Genomic DNA, 25,926 nt, shown 5'->3' with positions numbered 1-25,926 from the left:
AGCAGGACCCTCTCACCCTTTAATAGCCCCATATGGGCTACTTCTACCCTATCCCTGCTGATTGCCTGGATCCCCTCAGGGGAAAGCTCTCAGCCTTGCCATGTTCCCTGCACAAGATGGGCTCTCCGGCGCTCAGGCTGCAGCTGGAGCTCAGCAACAGCCATTTCCCTTTTATTAAGTTAACAAATAAATGCCCTGCTGGAAAGCAGGCAGGCTCCATTTATTCACACCTCCCCCAGGACCCATCGCTTTGCTGCATTTTAATATAATTAGGCAAGAAAGAGACATGCATTTCCCAGTTTGGCTGGGCTGGGGAACCTCTAGAGCAAGATCCCAGCAAAGAGATGGCCTGGGGAGATGGGGCTGCCCCAGTGCTCAGTGCCTGGGCCACTGAGGTCTGTAAAGCAAAACCCCATGGCAGACTTATTCCCGGAGAGAAATAACCTCAGTTGCTACTTGCTAACAGACATAATGGACAGTGTGTAGGCAGTGCTGATCAAGTGCTGTGCTCCCCTTGGCACTTCTGGCCTGTCCCTTGCAAAGCAGTGGAGTTGTCCGGAAGATGAGTGAGACCCTCCTGTGGGCCGGGCTCATCAGTGGGTGCCCAAGCCCAAGAGTGGTGTTCAGAGATCTCTGGTGACACAAATCACACTGCAGTGGCCAACTCTCCCCTTGGTTAGACCCAGGGCTGCTGCACTGACCTGGACATGCTCTTATGCCTCTGCCCAGCTGGGGGACTGTCAAGAAGCCCCCTGGGCTTCCTGCCTGGAAGATGCTTCCAGCATCTGCCCAAGTCCTCCTTGGCTGCAAGGAGGAGAAATAGGCTCCAGCAGGGACATAAGGATGCTGGGTCCAGCTGCTGAGATACCATGAGACTCTTCCAGAGCTTGCTACTGCTCTCAAAATGCCTTGTTGACAGTCATGACATGAGCACTTTGGAGTAGGGACAGACCTCCCTGCACATGGGGACTGGAGGCTTCCCCATGAATTGCTGCCAGCTCTGGTTCTCACATTTGGAGCTCCCCTTCCCAGTCAGGGCTAGGCACAGGCTAGGCACAGGCTGTACAGGCAAGGTGGCTGAAGAAGGAGGGGACAAGGGGGATCCATGGAGTCACACAGCAGGAACACTTTAATGACCTGTCCAGCTCTTGCAAGACCCTGCTGGCACAGTATTGTCCTGTCCTGCACCAGCATCCTGGAGACCCGGCCCCAAAATCCTCCTGCAGCTGGACAGAGCCCACCGGGACCCCAGGCAGAGGGGGAGCAGTGTGGCATTGCTCCAATTAACCCCCTGCAAGCTTCCAAAGGGACCATGTGTGCTTGTGGATCACAGGCGAGTGGCAGCAATGGTCTTTTGGGAAGGGGCTGCTTTGAGCCCTGGGGAGCTGGCTGGTGATGTGACTGAGGTGCCCTGAGGGGCAGAGCTAGCTTTTGTACCCTGAAGTGTTTCTCTTCCCTTTAGGAGTTCCACAGCTGCTTTCTCCACTTCATCCACTTCCAGTTGGCTGCTGGCTGCCATCTCGGCCCTCGTCACTGCTACAAAGGTTGGGTCATGGGCCAGAGCTGTGAGGCCCCCGGAGATCAGAGCCTGCAGCAGAGGATAGGATCAGAGCCTGATGTGTTCTCAGTCTGTAGAGGTGCCCTGGCTGCACACAACCCACCCTCACCTCATGTGCTTTCTGCCCTCTGTGCTCACCCTCATAGCTAAGCTTTGCTCCTGCAACCTCCCAGTTTGGTATGAGCATGGCACCCCTGCCAGCCCCTTTCATCCCTGCCTTTCCCACTGCCCCTTACCTCCTGAATGAGGAAGGTGATGGCGGGGGTGGAGGATGCACTCAGGTCACTGCTTTCACCCCACTGGTGCTCTGAGCTGGACGCCGCTCCCGTCACTGTGCCATCCTCTCCGGGCTGCTGGGTGAGAAGAGCAAACAGCTGCAGGCTGGGCTTGGACAATGCCCATGGAAGATCTCTCTCATGTTCATGGGGGGGGCTGTAGGTATTGTCCCCAGCCCGAACACACACTCCCACACCAGCCAAGGGCAGTTAGGGCAGCGTGGGAGCAAACCTGATGCACCCCCTTTTTCTCCCTGGCTCTGGAGCAGCCAAGAGATGCTGCTTTAAGCTGTCTCTGCTTGGATGAGCACCCTGTGGTGGGGGCCCAGCTCCTTCCCAATGTTAGTGAGAAAGGAAAGCTCCAGCAAAGCTGGTTTCATGGTGGGGAGCCCTAGAGAGTAGCTCCTCCCCAGCACATCTGTGACAACCTTTCACGGGAGAGGAGGGACGTTCATCCATGTCCCCATTGCTGTCTGTGGATATACATTGTCCCCTTTACCTCCTGCGGGAGAAAGTGCAGGCCTGATGATGGGTGACTCCCAGAGGTGGCCTCTCCTCGCCTCCTGCTTGGTCTCTGCTGCAGCTTTTCCATGGGTGAGGGGTGGTTGCACTCTGGGGGAGGGAAAGGAGGGGATATCAGATGGGCACAAGAACAAGACCACCACTGCCACCCAGAGCTGGGAATGTAGTAACTAAGGGCTTTAGGAGTTTAGGATGAATTGAAGTCCAGCGCCTGCCCACTGCCCTTTGCGGGCTCCTTATGGTTGGGAAGGAGAAGTCCCTGTTTGTGGAAACGAAGACAATCTTGTGGCCCTACTGCCCAGGGGTGGCCAGTCCTCCCCCAGCCCAAGCACTGGCTCCATATTCTGTCACCCTGGAGGGTGGAAAGGTGGAAGGAGGGTCTGATGCAGCTCCCCAGGGAGGTCTTGCTGTGCTTGGGCCTCTCAGCTAACCTCCAAGTTGTTGGGGTCTGCTGCCATCATCCCCTACCCTGGCCCTTGGGCTAATCCAGATTCCCCAGAAGAGGAACGATGCTGAAACTCACCCTGCACTGGATGCTTGGGTGCTGCTGGCACTGTCCTCCTCAGCACCTCATCCTCGTACTCCATCCTGGCAAGGGCAGCAAGTGGGTCAGCCTGAGCAGGAACCATGTACCGACCCCAGCTCCACCCTAGGGTGCAGCTCTCCCCACCTTCTCCACCCTGGGAAATGCAGCTGTGGGGGCATCTGGGACAGAAGAACCATGTAGAGATTCCAAGAAGTAGGATAAGCCCTGTCCCTTGTACCTGTGGCCAGGCTGGTGCTGGTGGCCCCTACCTGAGCTTTGGCACTCAGAGATTGGTGGGAAGGGTCATTTCTGTGATCCCTGGAGCCTTGCTGTCCACCTGGACCCTCCTGGCACCAACACGGGGTGATGGGAAGGGCAAGGGTACATAGGAAGTCACACATGCTGACATGCTACACCAGCCCTGGAGCTACTCTGTATGTTCTGGGGACACCTCTAGGTGTGCCAGGCTGGGGTACAGGAACCAGCAAAGGGTGCCTGCTCTTCCTGTCCCCTTGCCTGGACCCTGGTTCACACCCCAAGGGCTGTGAGCACAAAGCTGCTGTGTCCATGGAGCCACTTCTATGGCCAGCAGTTAATTCCTCCCCCAACCTGCAACTCAGAAACTTCTTCAGACCTTCACCATCCGTGGAGAACCCTGGGCAAGACCAACACTGAGCACAGCCCCTCGGGGAACTGCCAGGCACAGCCCAGCTCTGCCCACACAAGGCTCCCCAGCCCTTACCCCTGCAGCCAGCTGTTTCTGTTGGCGTTGTTGACATTGGTGTTGCCTTCCTGAGGGAAGTCATCGAGGAACACAGGGGAATCGAGGTCCTCGCTGCCCACCTCTGTGAACTGAAGGGGCCTCTGGCTGGCCACGTGTGGCTGCAGGGGGCTGCTGGGCTCCAGGAAGCTGTCAACTTGGCCAAACAAGCCGCCAGTCCTCTGCAAGCAACAGGGAGGACATCAGGGGAGGCCTGGAGCTCTGGGGCTATTCCCATGGGAGGAGACATTTGGGAATGCCCGTGGGAACAGCAGCCTCTTTGCCCATCTTTCTGCTCGGGCCTTGCAGAGTGCACAGTTTCCAAAGCCTCACTGCCCAGGTGGGGAAACTGAGGCACTGAGGGGTGATGGTCACCAGCAGCACTGGGATGAGAGCCAACCCTGTGCATGGCAAATCCTGCCATCTCCGGGGGACAGCCACAGCCAGTGGCACCTCTGGACAGAAGAAGGTGCAACACCACAGCTGCCCATCCTGTCCCAAAGGCTTCCAGGGAATGGGAAGTGAAACTGCTCCTGCTCTGGTGCTGATGACATTGGCCTGTGAGAAGGTGTGAATGGGGCCTTCCACACCATGGGTAAACATTCAGCACAGCCCTGCAGGGTCCTTTTAGAGAGGGGAAACTGAGGCAGGGAGCAGGTTGCTCAGGATGAATCAACCAAGATATCCTGATGTTCAGGGGGACAGAAGTGCAGATCCATCCTTGTAGTCCACACTGACTTTCATGGTGAGGTTCACCTCTGTGGTCTGTCCTCCAGCTGCTGGTAGCTGTACTGACCCACCACTGCCACATCCAAAAAGCTGGTCGGATCAGACCTGAGGGCTGTACTCACCCTGTATATCCCTTCCTCCATGGCAGCTTCCACCATTGCTCTTTCCAGCTCCTCTTCAGCAGTCAGGTCCCCAGAAATGGCCCGACGGATTTCAGGAGCAGCTTCTTCTTCAATGCTCCTCAGTCCAGCCTGGTGGGGACAAAACAAGGCATGGCTGGATGTGGCCTGGCCCCACCAGCCCTCTCACTTTGGGCTTTGGAAAGGGAAACATGGAGCATGCTCACCTGGTAAGCCATGGTCTCCTACCAGAACAGGCCATCAGCTGCCCTGCAACTGCCTGGCTCTGTGCTTGGTGAAAGAACTTCCAGGCTAATACTGTCCCACAAAGGCGTGTGCTATGAGCAGCCTGATGAAAAGTTGCACTGGTGATGCCCAAGGGGTAGCTTTGACCCTGATCTGGAGATACCTGATCTGGGGCCTGGCTCTTTTCCTTGCCTTGCACTTTTGGTCTTTTATCTCTACAAGTGCTTTCCTCCCTGTAGGGTTAGGAGAAACTAGGGACATCCCATCCCACCCTGACAGCATCCTTCAGGGCTACTGTGCAGGCTTCTTTGACTGCAATGGTCCTGGTCAACCCCTCTCCACCTGATGTAGTACCAGGCAATGAGACATGGTATAGAAAGCACCAGGCACACAGAACTATCCATGACACTGCTAAGATGGGGAAAGGGAGAAGATCCTGGGAATGGAGAAGAGTAGGTAGAGAAGGGCCTGGATGAGCAGTATTCAGCTCAGACACTGGTCTGTGGTGGGGGCTTCCAGGTCTTGGTAAGGCATCTGCTGAGCCCTTTCTCCAGCCGAAGACAGCAGGGCAGGGAGTCAAAATCTCCTTTGTTTCTGGGAGTCACCTGTACCCTGGAGACTCAGGTAACCCTCAGCGCTCATGGCCAGTTCAGCACTGGTTCACATGGGGCCACCTCATTTCCAGAAGTCATTATGTTTATTGCAGCTCTTATAAGTCACCCTGGACTTTGTGAGCTGGGGGAAGCCTCTTCCCTGGGGGAAGCTTTCCCACAGCTCCCTTTCACAAGCTGCCAGCCCTCAAGAAGGGTGTCACCCCCCCACCACCACCTTAATGCTACCAACCTGGATCTCCACAGGGTTCTTCTTGGGCCGGTAACCATAATACTCCTCCTGGCGCTTCATGAACTTCCTGAAATGCTCTTGGATGAGGAAAGTAGCGTAGAATTTGCCCACTGTCACCTCATCATCTGGAGGGGAGGAAAGCAACATACTGCCTATCACAAGGCCCTGACTTGTCAGAGCAGCTGAGACCTCAACCAAGTGCTGTTCTGCCCCTCTGGGAAGTACCATCAGGTAACACACCTCCAATAGGTGGGATAACCTGGTCCAAGAGCTTCATACTGGTTCGCTTCCAGATCTTTTTGATAATGGCTCTGAGCTCCTCATTGGCCTGCTCAAAGTTACCTGCGACAAAAGAGCAGAGCATTCAGAGGGGAACATGAGCACGAGTGAAGCCAAAAGATGGGAAAACCTGGCCAGACTGCCCCAGAGTGTGACAGCTCCTCTTCAGCCTCCCCACCCAACAAAAATTAGCTTTGTAAGAATAAGGCTTTGGTTTTAGCAGAAAGATAACTATAGAGTCACACCTAACAAATGGGTAGAACATCAGCGTCACTGTCTCTGTTCTGGGGATCAGCTACAGATTTCAACCTCCCCTTTGGTGTTTACATGGGATTTACTGTTCCTGTTCACCTGCAATCCCAGTCTGTCCCCATGCATGCTCTGGGATCTCACGTGCTCCTTCCAGAGCTGCCATCACTGTGCTAGAGGCCACATTCCCCACTCCAGCTATGGGGAAATGTTGCCACCTCATGCCATGCTGCTGGAGGACTCCAACCCCACCGCTGCCCAACCTCATCTCCTGCCAGAGCTGCTGGCCCAGCCATAGAGCTGCTTGTGTGGTACTGCCTAACCCACAGGCATGGAAACAAGCTGTTGTAGCATCTTCCCAAAGCAGGGCTTTGGAAACTGTGTTGCTGGCAAGAAAGGGGGTGAAAACAACTCATCCCCAGCAGAGCTAAACTCAGGAATTTATAAATTCCAATTTGAGATTCTAAATACATGGAGAAATGCACAACTGGATGGGTGGTGCTATGCCAGGGGCAGGGGAAGGTCAGACTACATACAGTAGCTGTGGTAGGGACAGGAACAGGGTTAGAACTACTTCTGAGCTGTGGAACTGGTTCACTCTTCAGGGCTGCAACTAGTAATATCCTCCAAGCCTTGTCTCAGCAGCCCCATGCATGTGCCCATGGTCTCTAGCCCAGTGAGTTAATGAACATGAAGCCAAGGGTTTCACCAGAGGTCTAAGCCCCATGGGTAAGTACTCCAAGATCCCCAGATGGAGTGGGGGATGATGTGTAACCAGCACCTTGCAGCACAAGCAGAGGGTTCCCCCAGTCAGGCTGCAGAGGCAGAGAGGAGCATCACTTACCTTCTGTCTTGATCTTGAGGGCTGTCCTCACCAGTGCAAAGAGAGTTGCATTGAAGGTGACAGTGCCATCGCTGTTGAGGGGCATGTTCATGCACACCAGACGCTGCACAGCAAACCAACAACTGTGAGCCCAAGCAGCAGAGCACGAGGCTGGCAGGTCCCTGCAGACACACAGCCTGGCCTGGCCACAGGGCAGCCACGTTACCCGGTAAAGGCTCTTCGCGGGGTACCCAGCTGCTGGCCAAGGAGCCCTCTCAGCTCTACCCTCCCTGCCTAGTGGGGCTCTGCAAGACTGACACCACTCATCCAAAGCAGGCAGCTAAACCAGATCAAGGTGAGGGGAGAGCCAGGGCACAGCTGTGGAAATAACCCACCGCTGCCATGGGAGGAAATCACAAAATCGTTGTGTTGTCTAGGTTGGAAAAGACCTTTCAGTTCATTGAGTCGAACCATTTACCCAGCACTGCCAAGGCCACCACTAAACCATGTCACTAAGGTCCTCATCTACATGTCTTTTAAACACCTTCAGGGATGGTGACTCCACCACTGCCCTGAGTACCCTGTTTCAGGGCTAGACAACACCGAGTGAAGAAATGTTTCCTACTACCCAGTCTAAAGCTCCCCTGGTGCAATCTGAGGCTGTTTCCTCACATCCTGTCACTTGCTACTGAAAAGAGACTGACCCCCACCTCGCTACAACCTCCTTTCAGGTAGTTTCAGAGAGTAATAAGGTCTCCCCTGAGCCTCCTTTTCTAAACCACCAGCCAGCAAGAGACCCAGCATTGCTCCCAGGGAGATGGGAGTCATTCTGCATTGCACTCCACCTAAACAGCATCCCAGTCTGCTGTGAGGGAGCTGAGGATCCCTCCTGGTTTACAGCAGTGCCTGAGGCACTGCCCATGTGGGTTACACTTGAAACTCTCACAGGCTCTGGATTTGTGCAGAATGAGCTGGGAAAAGTGAACTCATGGCTCCTACAGAAGCCAGTGTTTCCAGCTCCCCCAGTGCTATCAGCCCTTGGAAACAAACTTCTAGGGCCCAGTTGACAGGGCTGGGTACTCAGGCCCAGCACTGTCCTCCTGTACCAGATGGAGATGTGGGACACCCCAGCATGGCTTGGGAGTCCCCCTGCACTGAGGGCTCTGGGTTGGGCAGAGACCCGCCCACTGCCACGCCCCTCAGTGTGGGGGTGAACACAGGCAAGTCCTTATCTTCAGGAGCCTGAAACACATCAGCTCTATGCATGTTGACAGCACCTCTCCTTGCCTCCAGAATACACTCCTCCGTTCAACACGAGAGGTCAGAACATGGGTATAAACCATGGCATCGGGAAGCTGGCTGGACTGGCACCCTCAGCTCCCTGGGGAGTCTGCAGAAAGGTTGGAGAAGGTGCCCCTGTGCCCTCACACCTCACCACCCCCTTGGCTCTTACCTTACACGCTACACGGTGTGGACAGAACTTCCCAAAGCCCAGAGGAGGCTGGATACGTCTCAGCAGAGTCACCACATCCAAGTGTTTGATTCTGCCCCTGCAGAGGCAACAAACTGCATCAGCGGTGTAGTGGCAGACACAGGGACAGTGGTTCAGGCAGGGGCTCATGGGTTCAACCCTTGCAGCCTGGTCCATGCTCTTGCAGTGGGCAAATCTCTACACTTCCCTTAGCTCCTATTGTAGTAATCCTTACACTTCCCCACTGCACTGGGCAGGAGACAAAGGTGTCCAGTGGCATGATAAAAGTTTGCAGCATCACCAGGGCTGGATGAAGAGGGGACTGGAAGTCGTGTGTCTCCAAACATTCTGATGGTTTGTATCAGCCCTGGAATATGCTGGCAAGTCTACATCCACCTCTGAGATGGTGGGATATGCCACAACTCACACTGCCATGTGTGTCCCGAGGCCTCGCACCCTGGGAGATCCCCTCCATGCCACTCATCCGCTGTCACTTACTTGGCCTCAGGGTCGTACTCAGCCCAGATCCGTTTGAACTCATCCAGGTGATGGGGCCCAAGAATGGACCAGTCACGTGTGAGGTAGTCAAAGTTGTCCATGATGACGGCCACAAAGAGGTTAATGATCTGAGGAACGTGAAAGATGCAGGTTAGGACAGGGCCAAACACTCTGGGCAGAGCCATGGGAAAACACAGGCAGAAATGTTTGGGAGAAGGGGTTTGGGATCCTCTGAAGCCAGGTGGTGCTGTGGGTCATGCCATGCAGGGATGGGCCTCCCACCAAGGAGACAAAGGCTGCAGCAGGCACAGGGCACATCTTCCCTCTCTGCCGTTGCAAGAGCCAACACAGACACATGTGGATGGCAGCACAAAGGGGTTGTGGGAAGAAAGTAATGGCAGATCTTGGGTCCCACAGAAGTGTGGTGCCGGCTTTACAGCATGGCTGGGAGATGGGCTGGGGATGATCTGTTCAGGCTAGATATCACGAAGAAGATCTTCCCTGTGAGGGTGCCCAGAGAAGCTGTGGCTGCCCCATCCCTGGCAGTGTTCAAGGCCAGGTTGGACACAGGGGCTTGGAGCAAGCTGCTCTAGTGGAAGGTGTCCCTGCCCGTGGCAGGGGCTGGAGCTGGAGGAGCTTTAGGGTCCCTTCCAACCCAAACCATTCCATGATTCTATGATGCTCCTAGGAAGAGGGTGCTGTGTGCTCAGCCCAGTGAGATGCAAGGTTAACTCAACACCAGGGGCTGCTCAGGGCCAGGATTGGAGGTGCAGAAGGGAGCCCCATGGGAGGTCACATACCAGGAAGGCACAGAGCATGTAGAAGCTGATGAAGTAGAAGTAGGCAAAGCCGGTGCCACAGGTATACTCCTCGCCCTCGTTGAAGTCTGACTCAGGGTCACAGAGCTTGCCATAGCTGCAGTCCAGCAGGATCTCCTGCCAGGCCTCACCAGTGGCACACCTGAGCGGAGGGGATGCGTGCTGGTCTCTGACTGCCCTGGGCAGGAGCTGGGCACAGAGGGTGGGCTGTGGCCATCTCAGCACAGAGGGGAACAGAGAACCACTGGGAAAGGAGCAGTGAGGATTCTGGGCTTGCTGTGCTGCTGTGGGGAGTCTGCTTTTAGAAGCTTCAGAGTGGGCTCCAGAGTGCTTGGAGTCAAGGAAAGCCTTGGGCTGAGCCCTTGCTTCCTCTTGAGTTTCCTCACAGTTCACAAATTAATAGGACAAGGGGTGATGGGTTTAAACTTGAGCAGGGGAAGTTCAGGTTAGATCTAAGGAAGAAGTTCTTTACTATGAGGGTGCTGAGGCACTGGCACAGGGTGCACAGAGAAGTGGTGGCTGCCCCATCCCTGACAGTGCTCAAGGTCAGGCTGGACAGAGCTTTGGGTGACATGGTCTGTGTGGGATGCCCCTGCCATGGCAGGGGGTTTGAACTGGATGATCTTAAGGTCCTTTCCAACCCAAGCCATTCTATGATACTATGAATTAAAATCCAGTCTGAGAAGGAAGCATTCAGAACAGAAACCCTAAAGTGCCTTTCTCCTGCAGTTCAACTACACCAAGCAAACCAAGAGCCACTCCTGAAATGCTGGCACTGCTGCAAGAGATTTTTCTGTAGGGCAGGAAAGAAATCAGCTATGGCCGTGCTGGTCTCCCTCACTCTGAGCTGGTGGGCTCCCATGCTGACTGTGCCTGTGGAGCTGCTTGCTCACCAAGCCAAGACTGACCTGAAGAGCAGCAGAACAGCCTGTGGGAAGGTTTGGAAGTTGTTGTTTCGGTTGATCTGGGTCCCATCCACCATGGCAATCTTCCCAAACATCTGTAAATCACACTGTCAGGTCCCCAGTACCCTTTCTCAGCCATTGACCACCCTCCAGAGTAGCCCTGAGCTCCTCTTCCTCCTGTTTACTAGGCTTTGGGTATGCCCAAAAGAGACTGAGACCAGGGTGTGGGTGCTCTGCAGCTCCTTGGACATTCCTGCCTATGCTGAAAATTCCCCTGTCTGTGCTGCACATCATCTGGGCCAAGGAGACAAGGTCTTATGAACCAGGTACAAGCACTGGTGACTGTGTCTAGGTTGTGCCCTGCCTCCAGAAGTGCCATGGCTCAGTTGCCCTATTTGCAGCCTGGGGATGGGAGGAGGCTGCTGGGACTGTCAGCATCCTTACAGACCAGGGTAAAATGGTCCCATCATGTACAAAGTCCCAGGGGTGCCTGGCAGAGGACCTAATCCCTCTCCATCCCGCCTCCCCAGATGCCATCAGGTTCAGGGCATCTATTCAACAGCAAATCCTACCCCTGTGCTCTCACCTGCATCCCAATCACAGCATAGATGAAAAAAAGCATCACAATCAGCAGGGCTACGTAGGGCAGAGCCTGTGACAAAAGGACCATAGCTCTCATGAGACATCAGCCCAGCATCAAGACAACCCAGGGACTGGAGGTAGGGTCTAGAGCTAGTGCATGAGGCCAGAATCCAGGCCTCACTATGTGGGAACAGCTTACTTGTTTGTTCCTCTAACCGCCCTCCTGCTAGCCACATTCTCCAGTTCTCATGCGTTGCTTATGCCAAAACCCAAAGGAGAACCATGCCTCTGCAGCTGGGATGAAAACTAAGCACAGCCCAGGGATGCCCAGGGCTGAGGGAGCTGCCCAGGCTCAGGGGCTGTGTGCTGAGATGCTGCAGCATACCCTTGGGCTACCCACTGGGTGCAGAGCCCATCCTTGATGGTGGGCCCAGGCAGGCCCTGCCTGCTTGCTCTGACACATGGTGTTGTCAGGGAGATCCCCTGCATCTTCCCACCCATATAGGCCATGTTCTCCTACAGAGCACAAAGCCCCTGGTCCAGTCTGAGGCTCAGTGCTCTTGCCAGCTCTGGAGCTTTCCTCCTCTGCCTCGTGAGGACAGACTGCTCACCCAGTTAGCGTGTGAATCACAGAGCTTGCTGCCAGCCCTGGGCATGTGCTTGTCTGGGAGGGGGGCACTGCTCACATACCTGAAAGGACTTGATGAAGGTCCAGAGGAGGGTCCTGACACCTTCTCCCCGGCTCAGCAGCTTCACCAGCCGCATCACCCGAAACAGACGGAAGAAAGTGATGGAGACGCGGGAGTCATCATCGGGGTCCTGCATGCAGAGCACAACACCAGGAGGGCAGCGGGTGCTGGGGCCTCCAGGCAGACAAGGAGGGGTCCAGGTCCTGGAGGAAGGGTTACAAGGTTCCCCCAGGCACCAGCCCTTGTCTGCATGGAGGACCAGACTTGAAAGGGGATGTGCCGGTACTTTCCCACCAGCCTTCCCAAGGAGTTCATCTCCCCAGCCCCATGGTCTTAGATCTCCACCCCTTGGGCTGCTCCAGATGCCTGGCTATGGGTATGAGAACAACCCCCTTAGTTAGAGGGATGGGACACTGCAGGGAGAAAGGCATGTTGGAACGCATGCTGGGAGAGCTATGCTGTTCACCACGCACCAGACAGGACCCGTTTCCTTCAGGCTCTCACCCAGCATGTGCCATATGGGATGCTCCCACCTCAGGTTCTATTTGTAAGGTGAGCTGTAGGTGAGGCACCAGGCACACGGAGGGCTAATGATGGGTATTTACACACAGAAAGCTTGGTTTGAGAATGTTGCAGCTGGGCTTTTATGGACTAAAGGAGCAATTGAAGGCAAGGTGGCTTTGAATGGGTGCTGCCAAGTCTCACCTCTACCTGCAGTGATGCCTGTCTTGGAAGGGTGAAAAGACAAGTCCCAGGGCTGGGGACAACTGAGCTCCTGGGCTCAAAGGGCCAGGACTGGTCTTGGACCACCTGGGACTCCGGGGGCTTGGTTACCTGCTCCCTTGGTTGCTCCAGCATGGCACAGCCTCAGCTCCAGCCTCTGCCACCAGGAACAATAAGCAGCCCTTCCTAGCCTCTGCCAGGCCTCTGTCCATCCTGACTCCATCACTGCTTGGGATGCCTCTCCCACTGCTCCCTCAGCTGCTACTTGATTTCCCTTCACTCCCATCATCCAGCCTACCTATTCCCAGCTATTTCAGGGCAACAAAATCCAGCTGTGAACATCCCTCCCAGCAGCTCCATGTTCCCCAGTCTGGCATTTCTGAGTTCCCAGGACTGCACTGGAAAACACCATCTCCTCTCCCCACTCCTCTTTCTTTTGCCTTTCGCTCTCCTAGTGCCCAGCGCAGAGGTCAGAAACATCTCATAAGCCCCAGTGCACCATGTCCTCAGTGCCCAGTGCAGGCCAGCTTTCCCTCTGCAGTCACCAGCACCATGGTCCTCCACCTTGGGAAGAGGCTCCAGCACATGGGACCTTGCTGCCAGCTCCTCCCCATTTTCCAACCTTCTATGGTACCCAAGGTACCCCCAAGGTACCCAAGGTACCCCCATCCCACTAGTGGTCTCAGCCACCAGCACATAAGGCCAACAGCGGCGGGACACAGGCAGCTCCTGGGGAAGGCACGGTGCAATAGACACCCCTCTAACCATTTATCCAGCTAACAGTGTCAGAGGGTGCATTCATGCAGGTAAATCCGTTCGGGCCTTACACAGACAGGGCAATGGTCAAAGAAGCCAAGGCCAACTGTCCTCTCATCAACAGCCATAGACATCTTTGTTAGATGCTCCGTTCAGGTCAGGTACCAGAGTGCTGGGAGGCGAGTTGCTGCAGGGCCAGCAGATAGAGCCAGGAGGGCTGGGGAAGAGCCTGGCACACTTCAAGATGGGAAGGAGTGTCTGTGTGGGGTATCTCGTCCCAGGTCCCTCTCAGAAAGGGGACAGCTACACCCTAGAGAGAGCAGCTGGGTCTGGTGTGCTTTAAGGACGTGCAGGACACATGCAAACACCAGTCACAGGCACACTGGCAGGACCATGGGCAGCGAGGTGGAGAGGGGCACACCACAAGCACATGCAGCTGATATTTACAATGCCATCGCAGCCTCCGCCGAGGCAGTACAATCCACCACTGGATGCAAGAACAGTCTGTCAAGAGAACAAGAGAGTCAGCAGGAGAAATGGTGCAGAAATGAGAGGGAGGAAGGGATGGCTGCTTGAAGAAGACACAGAAAGAGAAGAGTGGGATGGAAACTGGGGACAACGGGAAGAACACAGGGGAAGGACAGAGACACAGCATCACTCAGGCTCACAGACAAGGTGACTTTTGAAGGAGAGAGGCAGTGGATGGATGTCAGAGAAACACAGCAATCATGACTGACTCATACACACTTCTGTACCTCACTGCATCTCCCCTGCTGTGACATACACATCACAGGGGCAGGGGTGTATGGGCCAGGAAATCTGGGCCAAGCCTCAGGACTGTGTAATTTTGCTTCCTCAGGTCAGGTCCATGGACGCTGCAGGTGGGATATGAAGGCAAGCTAACCAGAGCAAGTGATTGCAGGAGGCTTTGGGTAGATTGGGAGGGTTGGCGCTTGTGGAGGGGCTGAGCTTCCAGGGCAGGCATGGCAGGAGTGACCCAGGAGCATGGACACTACACTTTAGAGCCTGGGGTAGCACTGCCAGAGGGCCCCCCATCCCTACCTACCTCCTGCCTCAGACACCTCAGTACCCCTGGGCTTTGGGGGAGCTCAATGATCATGGTGGACTTGGCAGTCCTAGGTTGAAGGTTGGACATGATGATCTTAAAGGTCTTTTCCAATCTGGTTGATTCTATGATTCTGCAATTGAGGAGCTGTGAGGATCTGGCTGTGGTGGCCAGCAGAGAACCCCTGACAGCACAACACTCCCCACCACTTCACCCTGGCAGCCACACACAGAGAGACATGAGGGAGAAGAGAGGTAGAATGGAAAGCCATGAGAGGACAGACTTTGCAAACCAGAGGTGCGTGCCCAGGTGCCATCAGGAATGGATTGGCTGCTGCAAGGTGCCACCCACCACCCCTGCAGCCTGCAGCAGCTGGGTGAGCTATGATAGGTGCAAGGGTTGCAAACAGCCCCTGGGGACCAGAGGTAATAGACCCAGCTTGCACTCACTTCTCAGCAGGGAGGAGGACTTACCAGTAAGGGAGGTTGCCTCCCTGCCCCCTAATCCCCCTCCACATCACCAGATGGCTGGGAAACCTGGTGATGCTGGGAGAGCTGTGGGCTGGATGGAGAAAAAAGCACACAGAGGAAAGGTGAGGCAGCCACAAGTGGCTCTGCTCTCAGGAGGGCACATAGATGTTTACTGGAGCATGAGACTTGCCAGAGCAGATCTGCTTGTGACAGAGGCCCCTGAAGAGCTTGGGAGACTAGGAGGGAGACCAGTGTTCTCAGTGACCCCAGCACCCAGACTTGGGGGAGACCAGGGAAGCTCAGGCCATATAGGACCATTCTTGAGATCCTGCCCGGCCTTCCTGCACAGTCCTGCCACTGCCAGAGGAGTGCAAGTATCTGATCAGTCCCTGTCAGCCCCGTCAGGGCACTGGACTCCTCTGGGTGCCTGTGACCTATGTCCCTGGCATTCCCACGGGCCCATGGCCAAGCACAACAGCACTTTGGCATCTGCCAGCTGACCTGGCCCCTTGTTCCGCAGGGACTGAAAATCTTTGCCCAGTGACACCTAAGGGTGCCTAAAGCACCCTTTGAACTTAATTGCTGAGTGACAACAGGATGGTGAAGTCGGTAGCACAGTAGGAAATGATACCCGACAGACAATGGGAAACCAGGTCACAGGTGCCGGGGGACCAAGGATGGTGTCTTGGAGAACCTGGTGACAGATAAAAGCTGCTGGCACTGGCATGAGATCTGGGAGCTCATCCAGGCTGAGAAACCCAGAGGCTGGAGGACAGGAGCAGCAGCGTGCAAGACTGTGCAGAGAGGAATGTGTTGCTGTCACAGGAGAGGAAAATGAATAGTTTTGCTCACCCCAGCTCTGTGAGACCTAGACCACCCTCCAGAGAAGCAGGTGACTCCCACCTCTAAACACCCTTTCCTCCCCAGCATAGAGAATGGCTGCAGGTCACTGTGCACATGGATGGCAGTGGCAGCAGCTCTGCCAGACACAACCCTGTTCCTGCAAGGAGACAGCATGCAGAGTCACTAGAGAGGGTTAATCTAGAACATTGCCCATCCTACAGCTGCTTCTAGAGTTACCATCGCATCTGCTAAATACAGCCCATGACTTCCTGGTGCAGAGGGACATTTTCAGTGCCAGACACGGGGGGTGGATGTCCCAGTGCTATGAAAGGCAGTGGCTCACTGACTGCACAGCACTGCTCCGAAAATGGTCCCAGCAGAGTCTTTCCCATATAGCCACTGCCTGCAGCCACCCAGCCACACAGGTTATATGATGTAGAGCTCTGGAAGAGTGTCTAAACACATACACACATACACAATCAGGATGTGTATATGGATGGATCCCTGTATAAAGGGACACACACAAAAGCCTTGCAATTTGATGTGCCTGACCCTCTCCTGGCATGGGACAGCAGTGTCCTGTGGGTGCAGGGAGCTGGGGAAACCCTTTTTCCTGCTGTGTGTGGTCCAGTCCTGAGTGAGTAGACTGTTTTCCATAGGATCTCAGGGGACAGGAGCACTCGCCACAGGGCACAGCTTCAGGTGGGTGCTGGCAGTGGTGTTGCAGGAGCAGGAGCAGCCCAACACTTACATCAATTTCATTGAGGATGACATCAATGATGCTGCCAATCACTATGAGGAAGTCAAAGACATTCCAGGGGTCCCCAAAGTAGCCCTGTCAGGGAAGAGCCAGAGAAGAAGAGTGAACATCCACGGGTTAAATCAAGGAGGAGAGAGATGCTGGTTCCCAGAAGGAGGAGTACCAAAAGGATTACCAGTGACCTCTGGCACCTCAGTGAGAGCCAGGAAAAGGGATGGTGGTCAGACATTGTACTCTCAAATCAATCGTTTGGGCCTTACAATAGTAGGAAATGAGGAGGGTAGATCAAGGTGGCCACACCAACGACAGGTGACCCTGAAGATGGGAACAGTGGCTGGCTGGCTTGGGTTGCACGTGGCTAGCAAGGGTAGCCCTGACAAACAGAAGTCTTTCCAGAGCAGGTCCTGTGCATGGGGTCCCCAAGAGTCTCACAAGGAGTTCTATGGATTTGGAGGCCTGGGGATGCTTGTACTTAAGTGATGTTAAATACAGGGTAAATGGCCTGGCCCTCTGCTCTCTGGACCATGCTCTCCCCTTACCTTGGCTTTAAAGGCCATGAGCTTGAGGATCATCTCCAGGGTGAAGAGAATGGTGAAGGCCACATTGAGGATGTCTGAGATATGGTTCATTTCTGGAGACTGGTTGTAATGCTGAGAAGGCAGAAGGAGCCACGTTAGCCTGTGGCAGGTGCAGCCTCTGTTATGAGCTCAGAGGTGTGTGCTGGATGTAGAACCCCCTCCCAGGCCATAGGCTTATCAATGCTCAGTAAAAAGGAAATTTCCCCCAGGCAGCCCCTTCTCTGGGCTCCCCACATCCAACCAGCCACACTTTGCCCCAGGGGTGCTGAACACACACCAAGAGCTTTGCTGTGTAGGAAAGATCTCCCCTGCAGAAGCTCTCTTGGAGGTAGCTGACCTGTCTTTTGTTCTGGACATCCCTCCACTACCCATGATGAGCACTGTGCCCCTTACCTGCATGCCTAGGCAGATGGTGTTGAGCAGAATCAGGAAGAACATGAGGTACTCAAAGTAGGAGGAGGTGACCACATACCAGATCTGGTACTGGTAGGGGTTCTTGGGGATGTAGCATCGCAGTGGGCGAGCCTTCAGTGCATACTGCACACACTGGCGCTGGGTAAAAGAGGGCAGATGTGACCCCAGGACAGTGCCAGGGGCACAGGTGCAGGCTCAGCACCACCAGCACCTCTGCATGTCCCCACAGGCACAAGCTGGATCCCCCACTTTTTTCTCAGCCCTATGACTGGGCCAGGGGGGTCACTTGAGTGATGATGTCTCAGGTACTTGCTGTGCTTTCTGCAAATGCACCTCCAGAGCACCCACATGGGACCAGGTTTCCAAAGCCAATGCTTGCCTCCAAAGGTTGCCATGCTGCACCCCTCCAGTCCTGAGCCTGGCCTCTCAGGACTGGCCAAGAACAGCCTGAAGACATTACATGAACCAGAGGTGAAGGGGGCACTGAGTTTTCTCCCTGCACCTGAGAGATGCCAAGCAGGCTCTTCCCTCCCCATCAGGCCAGGGTCATCTCTGCTGGGTTCATGTGCAGCTCACAACACCCCCAGCAGCCTCAGGTCAAGGTGCCCATGGTGTCTCTACAGGCTTGCTTTCTCCTCCCCAGCATGTGCCACATCCTCTCCCAGTGCTGGTCTCACTTCTGCTTCATTCAACCTTGGTAACCCCAGCCAGAATCACAGCATGAAAGCACCACAGAAGGGCTGACAGACAGAGGTGCCTCTGGAGATAGTCTAGTTGAAGTTCCCTGCCCAAAGCAGGGCCAGCTATACCATGCTGCCAGGACTGTGTCCAGTTTGGTTTGAATATCTCCAAAGATGGAGACTTCACAGCCTCTCTGGGCAGCTTGTTCCAGTGCTTAACCACCCTCACCATAAAAAAGTGGGGTTTATGTTTAAACGGAGTTTCTTGGTTTCTTCTTTGTGCCTCTTGCTTTTTGTTGTGTCAATGGACACAACTGAAAAGAACATGGTTTTATCTTCTTTACACCCTCTCCATAGGTATACACATAGGCAAGATCCCTATGAGCCTTCCCAACACCAGACTCAGCTCTTGGCCTCGTCTTGGACAGATGCTTCAGACCTTCAGACATCTCAGAGGTCCTTTGCTGGACTCACTCCAGTACATCCATGTAATTTTTGTTCTAAGGAGGCCAGAACTGGGTGCAACCATCTGCTCCAGCCCAGTCTGGGCACCCTACCTGCACCAGAAGGCCCACTCCCTGATTCCGGTCTAATCTGCCCTTCCCTTGGAAGGTTTGTGTTGTGCCAGGCATGGGTCCAGCTGACCCTGTCCCAGCAGTGACCAGACCTGGGCCAGGTTAAGCTCCTCTTTCCCAGCCTGATTCAGCTGGCCCAACTTTCCCTGTCCCAGCAGTCCCATTACCTGATTCTTGTCCAGCTCACAGTTCTTGTATTCATTCTCCCCTTGCTCCTGGAAGGTGACAATGACAAAGCCCACAAAAATATTCATCATGAAGAAGGCAATGAGGATGATATAGATGATGAAGAACATTGCGATCTCCACCCGGTAGTTGTAGATAGGGCCTGTATCCTCAGCATTAGTGTCAATGGCCATGTATAGCAGCCTACAGGAGGCAAAGCGAGGAAACAGAGACCCTAATTAGGTTGGAAAGACCATTTCTCCTCTCGAAGATTATGAAGAGTTCTAGGGACATCTCAGATCAGTGGCACAGTGCTGCTGGGATGACCTCGTGAGCTCCACAGCCACTGTCAACATGGCTAGCCCTGCTTCTCAGCCTGGGCAGCTCTTTCTTTATCATGGCAAATGCCTGCAGCAGTGATGTGCTCCCACCACAGACCAACCCCTTAGGAGGCCTCAGACTCACTCTGGCCAGCCCTCGAAGGTGGAGACAGTGAAAAGGGACATCATGGCTGAGAATACGTTGTTGAAGTGGAAGTTGTTGTGCAACCAGACACGCTGCTGCAGCTCGATCTGCGTGGGGTCCCCATCCACGTAGTTGATGAAGTAACCCCTGCAGCAGAAGGGATGCGGTGGTCACCAGGCAGGGCTCCCTTTCAGCCCACCCACTGCAGTGCTGGACCAGGGTTCTCTGATCCCTGGGAGGGGAGGACAGCCCTGTGCTTGTTTCAGATCTACCCCAAGGGGTAGGAGAACAGCATGAGACTTTGGCTCCACTCTTTGGATGCAACATCCCTATGAAGAATGGCCCCCACCAGCTCTCTGCTCCCCATCCTGAAGCTGAGCTGCAAGAGAGCTCTTACCTGCACTCCTTCTCTGTCAGCTTGGATGGATCTGTGCATCTATAGAACTTGCCCTGCATTTAACAGAGGTCAGAAGAGGCAGTGATTTTGTTGTGATTCAGAAGCCCACCCGGTCAGTTCCCACCCTGGCTTCATGCTGGCTCTGGCCTCTGCCTTGCACTACCACTGGCTTCCCTGCTCTGCACACCAACAAACGCCATTCACAGGGTGTTTCAGGAGCCTGGAGTCAATCCCAGGCTAAGATTAAACATTGCTTAATGATGGGAACAAATCTTCTAGGGCCCTGAGCTGAGACCCATCTAGCTCATCCTATCTGGGAGCAAACTATTTGGAAAATAGGGAAGAAAGCAGTAACCACAGAATTAACTGAAAGTTAAGGTATGCTGACAGCTCTGCTCAGTCTGCAGGGTGTCCTGAAAGCTCTCCCCAAGGTGGCTGGGAGTTTCAGCCCAATTATGAGAACAAAGCTGAGTTCAGCCAAGGCCAGTTTTCTGTCCTGGAGCAGCCAAGGCCCAGAGCAAAGGAGCGGTACTGTGTAAAGGGAAACACTTTGCATCCAAAGCACAGAGGAAGTCAGAAGCACTTGCCACCTTAGAAAGGGAAAACAGGCATTACCTAGCCCCTTTATATGTACTGTCAGGACCTGACAGTATCCTGGGTGTTTCCTGCCCTCCACTGCAGGCTCTTCTGCAGGACAGTCTCGTGCAGAGCAGAGTATGGGCTGTGCTGATCTCAACACTGGGAGACACCACCCCAAGAACTATAACCAGAAGAGGATGTGTCCGAGCAGAACACCTCTCCTGCCCATCTGAGACACCTCTCACCTTGAAGAGCTGGACCCCAATGCACGCAAACATGAACTGCAGCAGTGTCGTGACGACCACAATGTTTCCGATAGTCTTGATGGCCACAAACACACACTGGACCACGTGCTGCAGAGGTCAAGGACAATGCACATGTGAGGCAAGCCCTTGCTGCATGTCCCACTCCCTCTCACTGCAGGGATGGGTCTCAGGAGGAGTGGAAGCCTGCCAAAACAGGGATGGGGCACACCTCGTCCCACAGGCAAGGGAGTGGGAATTGGGTTTTTGGCCTCACAGGGCATGATGTCTGCCACATAACCTCCCAGGAGGACCCCCAGTCTCCCTCTTACCTTCAGCCCCTTTGCCCTGTTAATGGCTCGCAGAGGCCTCAGAACCCTCAGCACCCGGAGGATCTTCACCACTGAGATGGTACTGGACCTAAGGAAGAAAGCAGAGGTGAGATGGGGCAATTCCCCTGCCCAGGCCAGGCTGGCACAGTCCCACAAAGCAGCCACAGAGGCCAGGCTGGGAGCAAGGGTGAGGGGCAAGGGATGGCAAAGGATATGTCACTATGTCATCACCCCACATAAGGCCAAGGGATACTGGCAGCTGGAGAAATCAGCTCCAAACTGAATTCCTACCCTTTGACACTCCAGGAGTTGGCCTTCCTGCCTCCCTTTTGTTCATGCCCTGTCCCCCTGGCTTTATGGACGTTAACACATGAGCTAACGCTCAGCCCTTGGGCTGGCCGCTCCTTCTCCATCCAGCACAGAGGACAGAGCAGCACTCCAGCTGCCCTGCCAGGCTGAACAGGTCAGTACCCACCCTGCCAAGCGTGGAAGTGCTTACTCAATTCCCATGGAGATGAGGGACACAGCAACCACGAGCAAGTCCAGGATATTGAAGGAATTTCTGCAGAAGGAGCCTTTGTGCAGGAAAGCACCATAAGCTGTCATCTGGGGAGCAGAAGGAGTTAGGAGAGAAGCCAGGCAGGGGTCAAGGGCATGGTCCCTCCACAGTCCTGGGGCAGACAAGGCACAAGGGGCTTCTCCCAGAGCCTGGGGACCTTATCCTGCTCAGACCTCTGCAGGCAGGCAGGAAGCTGACTTCAGCTGAAATCCTCTGTACTGGAGACAAAACACTTCCCAGTCATTCAGCAGATTAAAGAGAAAAGAGACTTGGAGTGGGAGTAACATGCAGCAGTTGCTTGAACAACTCTTTTACTCCATGTATTTCCATTTCCTTCTCAATGGAGCATGTCAGAACAAACCTGATGGTACCATGGCCTTGCTGTCCCTATTTCACAGGTGACCTCCCTGGAGGGGACTACAGTTGCCGGGGCAGGTCATACACCACCTAGACTGCATAAACTCTGGGTTGTGAGCATCAGCTGGCAGCTTCTCCTCGCTGGGACCTTGAGCTTGCACCCAAAGAGCACAAGTGCCCATGGCCAGAACAGTCTAGACCCATGCACTGAATGATGCACAGGGCAGAGGGGCTCACCTTCAAGACAATTTCAACTGTGAAGACAGAGGTGAAACCGATGTCAAAGTATCCAAGGATCTGTAGACAGAAGCACCAAAACTGAATGAGATGTGCATGACATGGGAAGTGCCCCAGTGTGTTCAAACATCCTGGCACTGGGGGTTTGGCCCTTACTCTGTGGACTGGGGAGCCCATCTAGGTGACAGTCTGCAAACCCAGTGCCAAGAGGACTCCTTAACTTCCCTCAGCTTTGCTGATACTCTCAACTGCATGATCCATCTTGCAGCTCTCAGTTTCCAATAAGTGAGGCTTGACCTGATTCACCTGAAAGCATCTGATCCCTAGAAGTTCTCAATTGAGACATCCCATCCCTTGTCATACACTGCATGGGTGCAAACCCATTTGTGCTTCATGTGGATAGACTTGTGGTTACCACTGCTCCATGCCAGCAGCATTTCAGGGTGCTGCACACACCAGTTTGCCATCTTACAGGATGTCCCTATCCTAAATAAGCTACCACAGCCTTCAACCAAGGTAATCTCCCACACCCTGTCAGGTGGATCTCTTCACCTAGAAGTAAACTGAGATACAGAGCAGTAAAAACTCTCCAAGAATGGAGAACACAGCTAACATCTCCCATAGTGTATTGCTCTCCCAGAGGCAGGGATGAAATCACAGCTACCTGCCTAGACATGACATCTGGCAAGCAGGTCTCTGCTTAATGGGGAGCCGGGGTCTCCGTGAGGTCTTTTTCCTACCCATCCCAACCCTCCACAGCTACATGGGCACCTGATTACGGAAGGACTCAGCCCGGATGGGATCCTCAGCTGCCAGGGAGATGCTGCTGAGGAGAATGAAGAGCAGGATGAAGTTGGTGAACCAGGTAGCATTGACAGTCCTGTGGCACAGCATCCGAAACCTGCCAGGGACAGGAATGGCATGAGATGCTGCAAGGGGTCAGACAGATAGCAGATAGGGCCATGGGAGCCTGGGAAGAGGGTTATGGCTAAGCCCTGAGGACAGGAAGGACCTAAGCATGAAGGGATATCCTTCCCAGCCCTTCCAGAGAGAACTTCCCAGTGAGCTGGCTCCCTTCAGGCCTCGCTGTTATGCATAAGTAGGATGCCATTGGGAAGGGTCAGTGCCAGAGGTACCCAGGTTTGGTTCCATAGTTCAGGGAGAAGGCTTAGTGCTTACTTGTTGGTTGGGCTGAAGATGAAGAAGGAGCTGGCTTCAGGCATGGGCACAGCCTTCTCTTTCAGCTGTAGCTCTGCAAGGGGACGTGGCCGAGGGCTCAGGGGAATTTCAGGCTCATCTTCCTCATCATCACCTGCATGGTGGCCACAAGGAGGGAAAAGGAAAGAACCACTCAGAAAAGGAATGTGACCTTATGGACAATCCTCTGATCCTAATCTGGCATCTGTGCCAGAAGGACCTCAGTACCCCAAGGCTGGCAAAAGGTCACTACATCCTTTGCTCCTCACACAGCCAGTGTACTGGCAGCATCCCTCTGCAGTGCCACGCCAGCTTTCCTGCTGCCCTTCCAGGGACAAGTCTCACCTGGGAAGTCAGCAGAAGGGTAGGGGTCTTTGATCTCATTGACACTGGATGCAAATTCGTCCACTTTTAACTGAAATAAAAGAGAGAGGAGGACACACAGCTGTGTGTGCCAGTACTGTTGCCAAATGTGGCCTGCTGCCCAGACTCTGTCAACTTGGAAGTGATGTGGGCAAGCAGTGTCTCTTGGTGCCCATACAGCACCAAGCACATGGAGTCCTGGCCCAGGATGGAGCAGGGTGAGGGAAGACACCTCAGGGATGCTGCAATCTGAGCAAAAAGCAATACTAAGAGGATGGGACAGGGAAATATGTGCTGGGCAAGAGCCTGGGGCCATGCACCTATACTATGGGTGGAATAAGACATGGGGCTAACTCCTGAGTGAGTTCTCATGGGGAGTCTCTGGAAAGTGAATAGGGAAGTAGCTGCTGCCCAGATGCTTATCAAGAGGCATCTCATCACAGCTGAACAGAGGAGTTTGCAGACAGGGAATGCTGGTGTGTACATAAAGGAGGCCCGGGAGGCTGCTGGCATGCTCTGCTCCCCTCCACACTGATCTGTACCAGCCCATCCACTGGATGTGGCCAAGGAAATGAATCAGAGGAAAAGGACACCCGGCAATGGGCCTATTTCACCAGGCAACATGTCCTGCCTGGGCCTAGAGCAACCCCATCACCAGAAGATGCTAAGGTGAGGAGAAGTTCTGGCCCAGAGGAGTCCAGATCCAGGCTGGCTCCAAGCCTTTGTCACTCCTGGCTGGTGAGAGGAGCCTGGTCCCCAAGGACCAGGAGTTCCCCAAGCCTCAGACCCACCAGCACTGACCTTGGCTGTTGTGGGAATCTCTTCTCCCTTTGCTTTCTGCTCAAGCTTCTTTGCCAGTATCTGCTTCTCATCTTCAGACTTCTCTGGGTAATGTCTGAGTGGAGAGGAGGGGAGAGTAGGAACTGAACGCTGGGCAAGGGCATGGGCAGTGCTATCCTGTCTCCTCACACCAAAGCACCTGGACAGGGATTGCAGCACTCACCTGGACATCTTCCGCCGCTTGCGTTCCTCTGCTTTAGCCTTCTGGGCTAAGGTCAGGCTCTCAGCCTCAGCCAGGTTATCAACTGCGATGGCCAAGAAGACATTGAGGAGGATATCTGGGGGACAGCACTAAGGACATGAACTTGGCTCCTGTTTGGAGGGTGAGGCCAGAGGTGTGCTCTGAGGAGCCTTCCTGGCACTGAGCACTTAAGAAAACCCTGGGTGGTGATCCCTAGCCCTGCACCTATCCTTGTGAGTGCTGAGCTCTGAGCTGGCTGCCCTCTCTCTGTGTTAGCAAAGTCTTGTTACTGCTGATGGCTGAATCTATGCCTGATGCTCATCCAAACCTGCCCCATGGGATCCTTTTCTCCAGACTCCAGAGAACCAATGCAACTCCAGAGAACTCCAGCCACCACCAATGCAAGCCCTGAAGCCTGTGGTTTGTCCCTGTGCTGTTCAGAACTGAAAAACTTAAGGCAAGCACTGAAAACCTTAAGGAAGTCCCCTCTTCCCCCCTTTACAGTCCTGTGTAGCTGATCTGTGGGGCTGGGAGCAGGGAGCCTGGGCCCCGGCAGGCAGAGGATACAGTTCCCGCAGACGAAGAGGATGATGAAGTAGATGCAGACCAGCATGCCAGGAAAGGATGGGCCGCCATAGGCCATGATTCCATCGTACATGATTGAATTCCAGTCCTCCCCAGTCAGGATCTGGGAGCAGAGCAGAAAAAGGGACTCAAGAGCCCCCACAGCTTGATGCTGCCCTTATGGCTCCAGCACCAAACCCTCACAGCCACTACAGATCCACAGCCAAACCAAATCCCACCTCTCTGCTCAGCCCTATACCTGCTCATGACCCCACATTTCCCCACTCCAAAGCCACATAACCTTCCAGAAGACCATATCTCTCTGAGCCCCAGCTCTTGCCAGGAGACCCATGGCCCAGGAGAGATGTCCTCCAGTCTCCCTCTACACTTCCCACAGCCAGCTACCTGGAAGACACTGATGAGGGCCTGGGGGAAGTTGTCGAATGTGCTGCGCCGCACTTGCATGTCCTCAAAGTCAAACTTGCCCCCGAAGAGCTGCATACCCAGCAGTGCGAAGACGATGATGAAGAGGAAGAGAAGGAGAAGCAAAGAGGCAATAGAGCGGACCGAGTTGAGCAGGGAGGCAACCAGATTGCTCAGGGATGTCCAGTACCTGGGGAGAGGAGAGGCAGGAGGTGAAGGAGCTGGTAAGACTGTGGGCAGGACCAGGTAGGTGCAGGGACTGTTTGTC

At 54.4% G+C, this 25,926-nt stretch overlaps 2 protein-coding genes across 8 annotated transcripts in view; both read right to left on the bottom strand.

The window, feature by feature from the left end:
- LOC130596279 (TBC1 domain family member 22B) overlaps positions 1–25,926 on the bottom strand; it is a gene marked incomplete at its 5' end in the record, with an annotated part of 143,721 nt that overhangs the window by 66,305 nt on the left and 51,490 nt on the right. The gene's annotated exons all lie outside the window — the stretch shown is intronic.
- CACNA1S (calcium voltage-gated channel subunit alpha1 S) overlaps positions 1,107–25,926 on the bottom strand; it is a 41,496-nt gene continuing 16,676 nt past the window's right edge. For 3 of the 7 annotated variants that reach the window (XM_057403830.1, XM_057403855.1, XM_057403878.1), the window contains 33 exons: positions 25,641–25,848; positions 25,239–25,359; positions 24,654–24,768; positions 24,452–24,545; positions 23,633–23,702; positions 23,270–23,402; positions 22,862–22,991; positions 22,091–22,150; positions 21,437–21,543; positions 20,938–21,025; positions 20,609–20,716; positions 19,785–19,837; positions 19,388–19,534; positions 18,925–19,126; positions 17,482–17,640; positions 17,050–17,160; positions 16,502–16,585; positions 13,819–13,875; positions 11,894–12,022; positions 11,208–11,273; positions 10,625–10,716; positions 9,699–9,858; positions 8,899–9,026; positions 8,383–8,479; positions 6,951–7,053; positions 5,819–5,920; positions 5,579–5,703; positions 4,493–4,621; positions 3,624–3,823; positions 2,879–2,943; positions 2,333–2,445; positions 1,795–1,911; positions 1,107–1,588 (listed from right to left, as the gene is read on the bottom strand). In XM_057403830.1, coding sequence (XP_057259813.1) covers positions 1,328–1,588; positions 1,795–1,911; positions 2,333–2,445; positions 2,879–2,943; positions 3,624–3,823; positions 4,493–4,621; positions 5,579–5,703; positions 5,819–5,920; positions 6,951–7,053; positions 8,383–8,479; positions 8,899–9,026; positions 9,699–9,858; positions 10,625–10,716; positions 11,208–11,273; positions 11,894–12,022; positions 13,819–13,875; positions 16,502–16,585; positions 17,050–17,160; positions 17,482–17,640; positions 18,925–19,126; positions 19,388–19,534; positions 19,785–19,837; positions 20,609–20,716; positions 20,938–21,025; positions 21,437–21,543; positions 22,091–22,150; positions 22,862–22,991; positions 23,270–23,402; positions 23,633–23,702; positions 24,452–24,545; positions 24,654–24,768; positions 25,239–25,359; positions 25,641–25,848 — 3,934 coding nt within the window. In that variant the 3' untranslated portion in view covers positions 1,107–1,327. The remainder of the gene's footprint in view (positions 1,589–1,794; positions 1,912–2,332; positions 2,446–2,878; positions 2,944–3,623; positions 3,824–4,492; positions 4,622–5,578; positions 5,704–5,818; positions 5,921–6,950; positions 7,054–8,382; positions 8,480–8,898; positions 9,027–9,698; positions 9,859–10,624; positions 10,717–11,207; positions 11,274–11,893; positions 12,023–13,818; positions 13,876–16,501; positions 16,586–17,049; positions 17,161–17,481; positions 17,641–18,924; positions 19,127–19,387; positions 19,535–19,784; positions 19,838–20,608; positions 20,717–20,937; positions 21,026–21,436; positions 21,544–22,090; positions 22,151–22,861; positions 22,992–23,269; positions 23,403–23,632; positions 23,703–24,451; positions 24,546–24,653; positions 24,769–25,238; positions 25,360–25,640; positions 25,849–25,926) is intronic. The other 4 variants (XM_057403845.1, XM_057403869.1, XM_057403837.1 and 1 more) reach the window with 3 other exon arrangements.

Source organism: Pezoporus wallicus, unplaced genomic scaffold (genome assembly GCF_028554395.1).
Source record: "Pezoporus wallicus isolate ANWC-B61680 ecotype Strahan unplaced genomic scaffold, APGP_CSIRO_Pwel_v1 contig_5863, whole genome shotgun sequence".
NCBI classification, from domain to species: Eukaryota; Metazoa; Chordata; class Aves; order Psittaciformes; family Psittacidae; genus Pezoporus; species Pezoporus wallicus.
The sequence above is the reverse complement of the archived record's forward strand: the minus strand, read 5'-3'. Positions and strand labels throughout refer to the sequence as shown.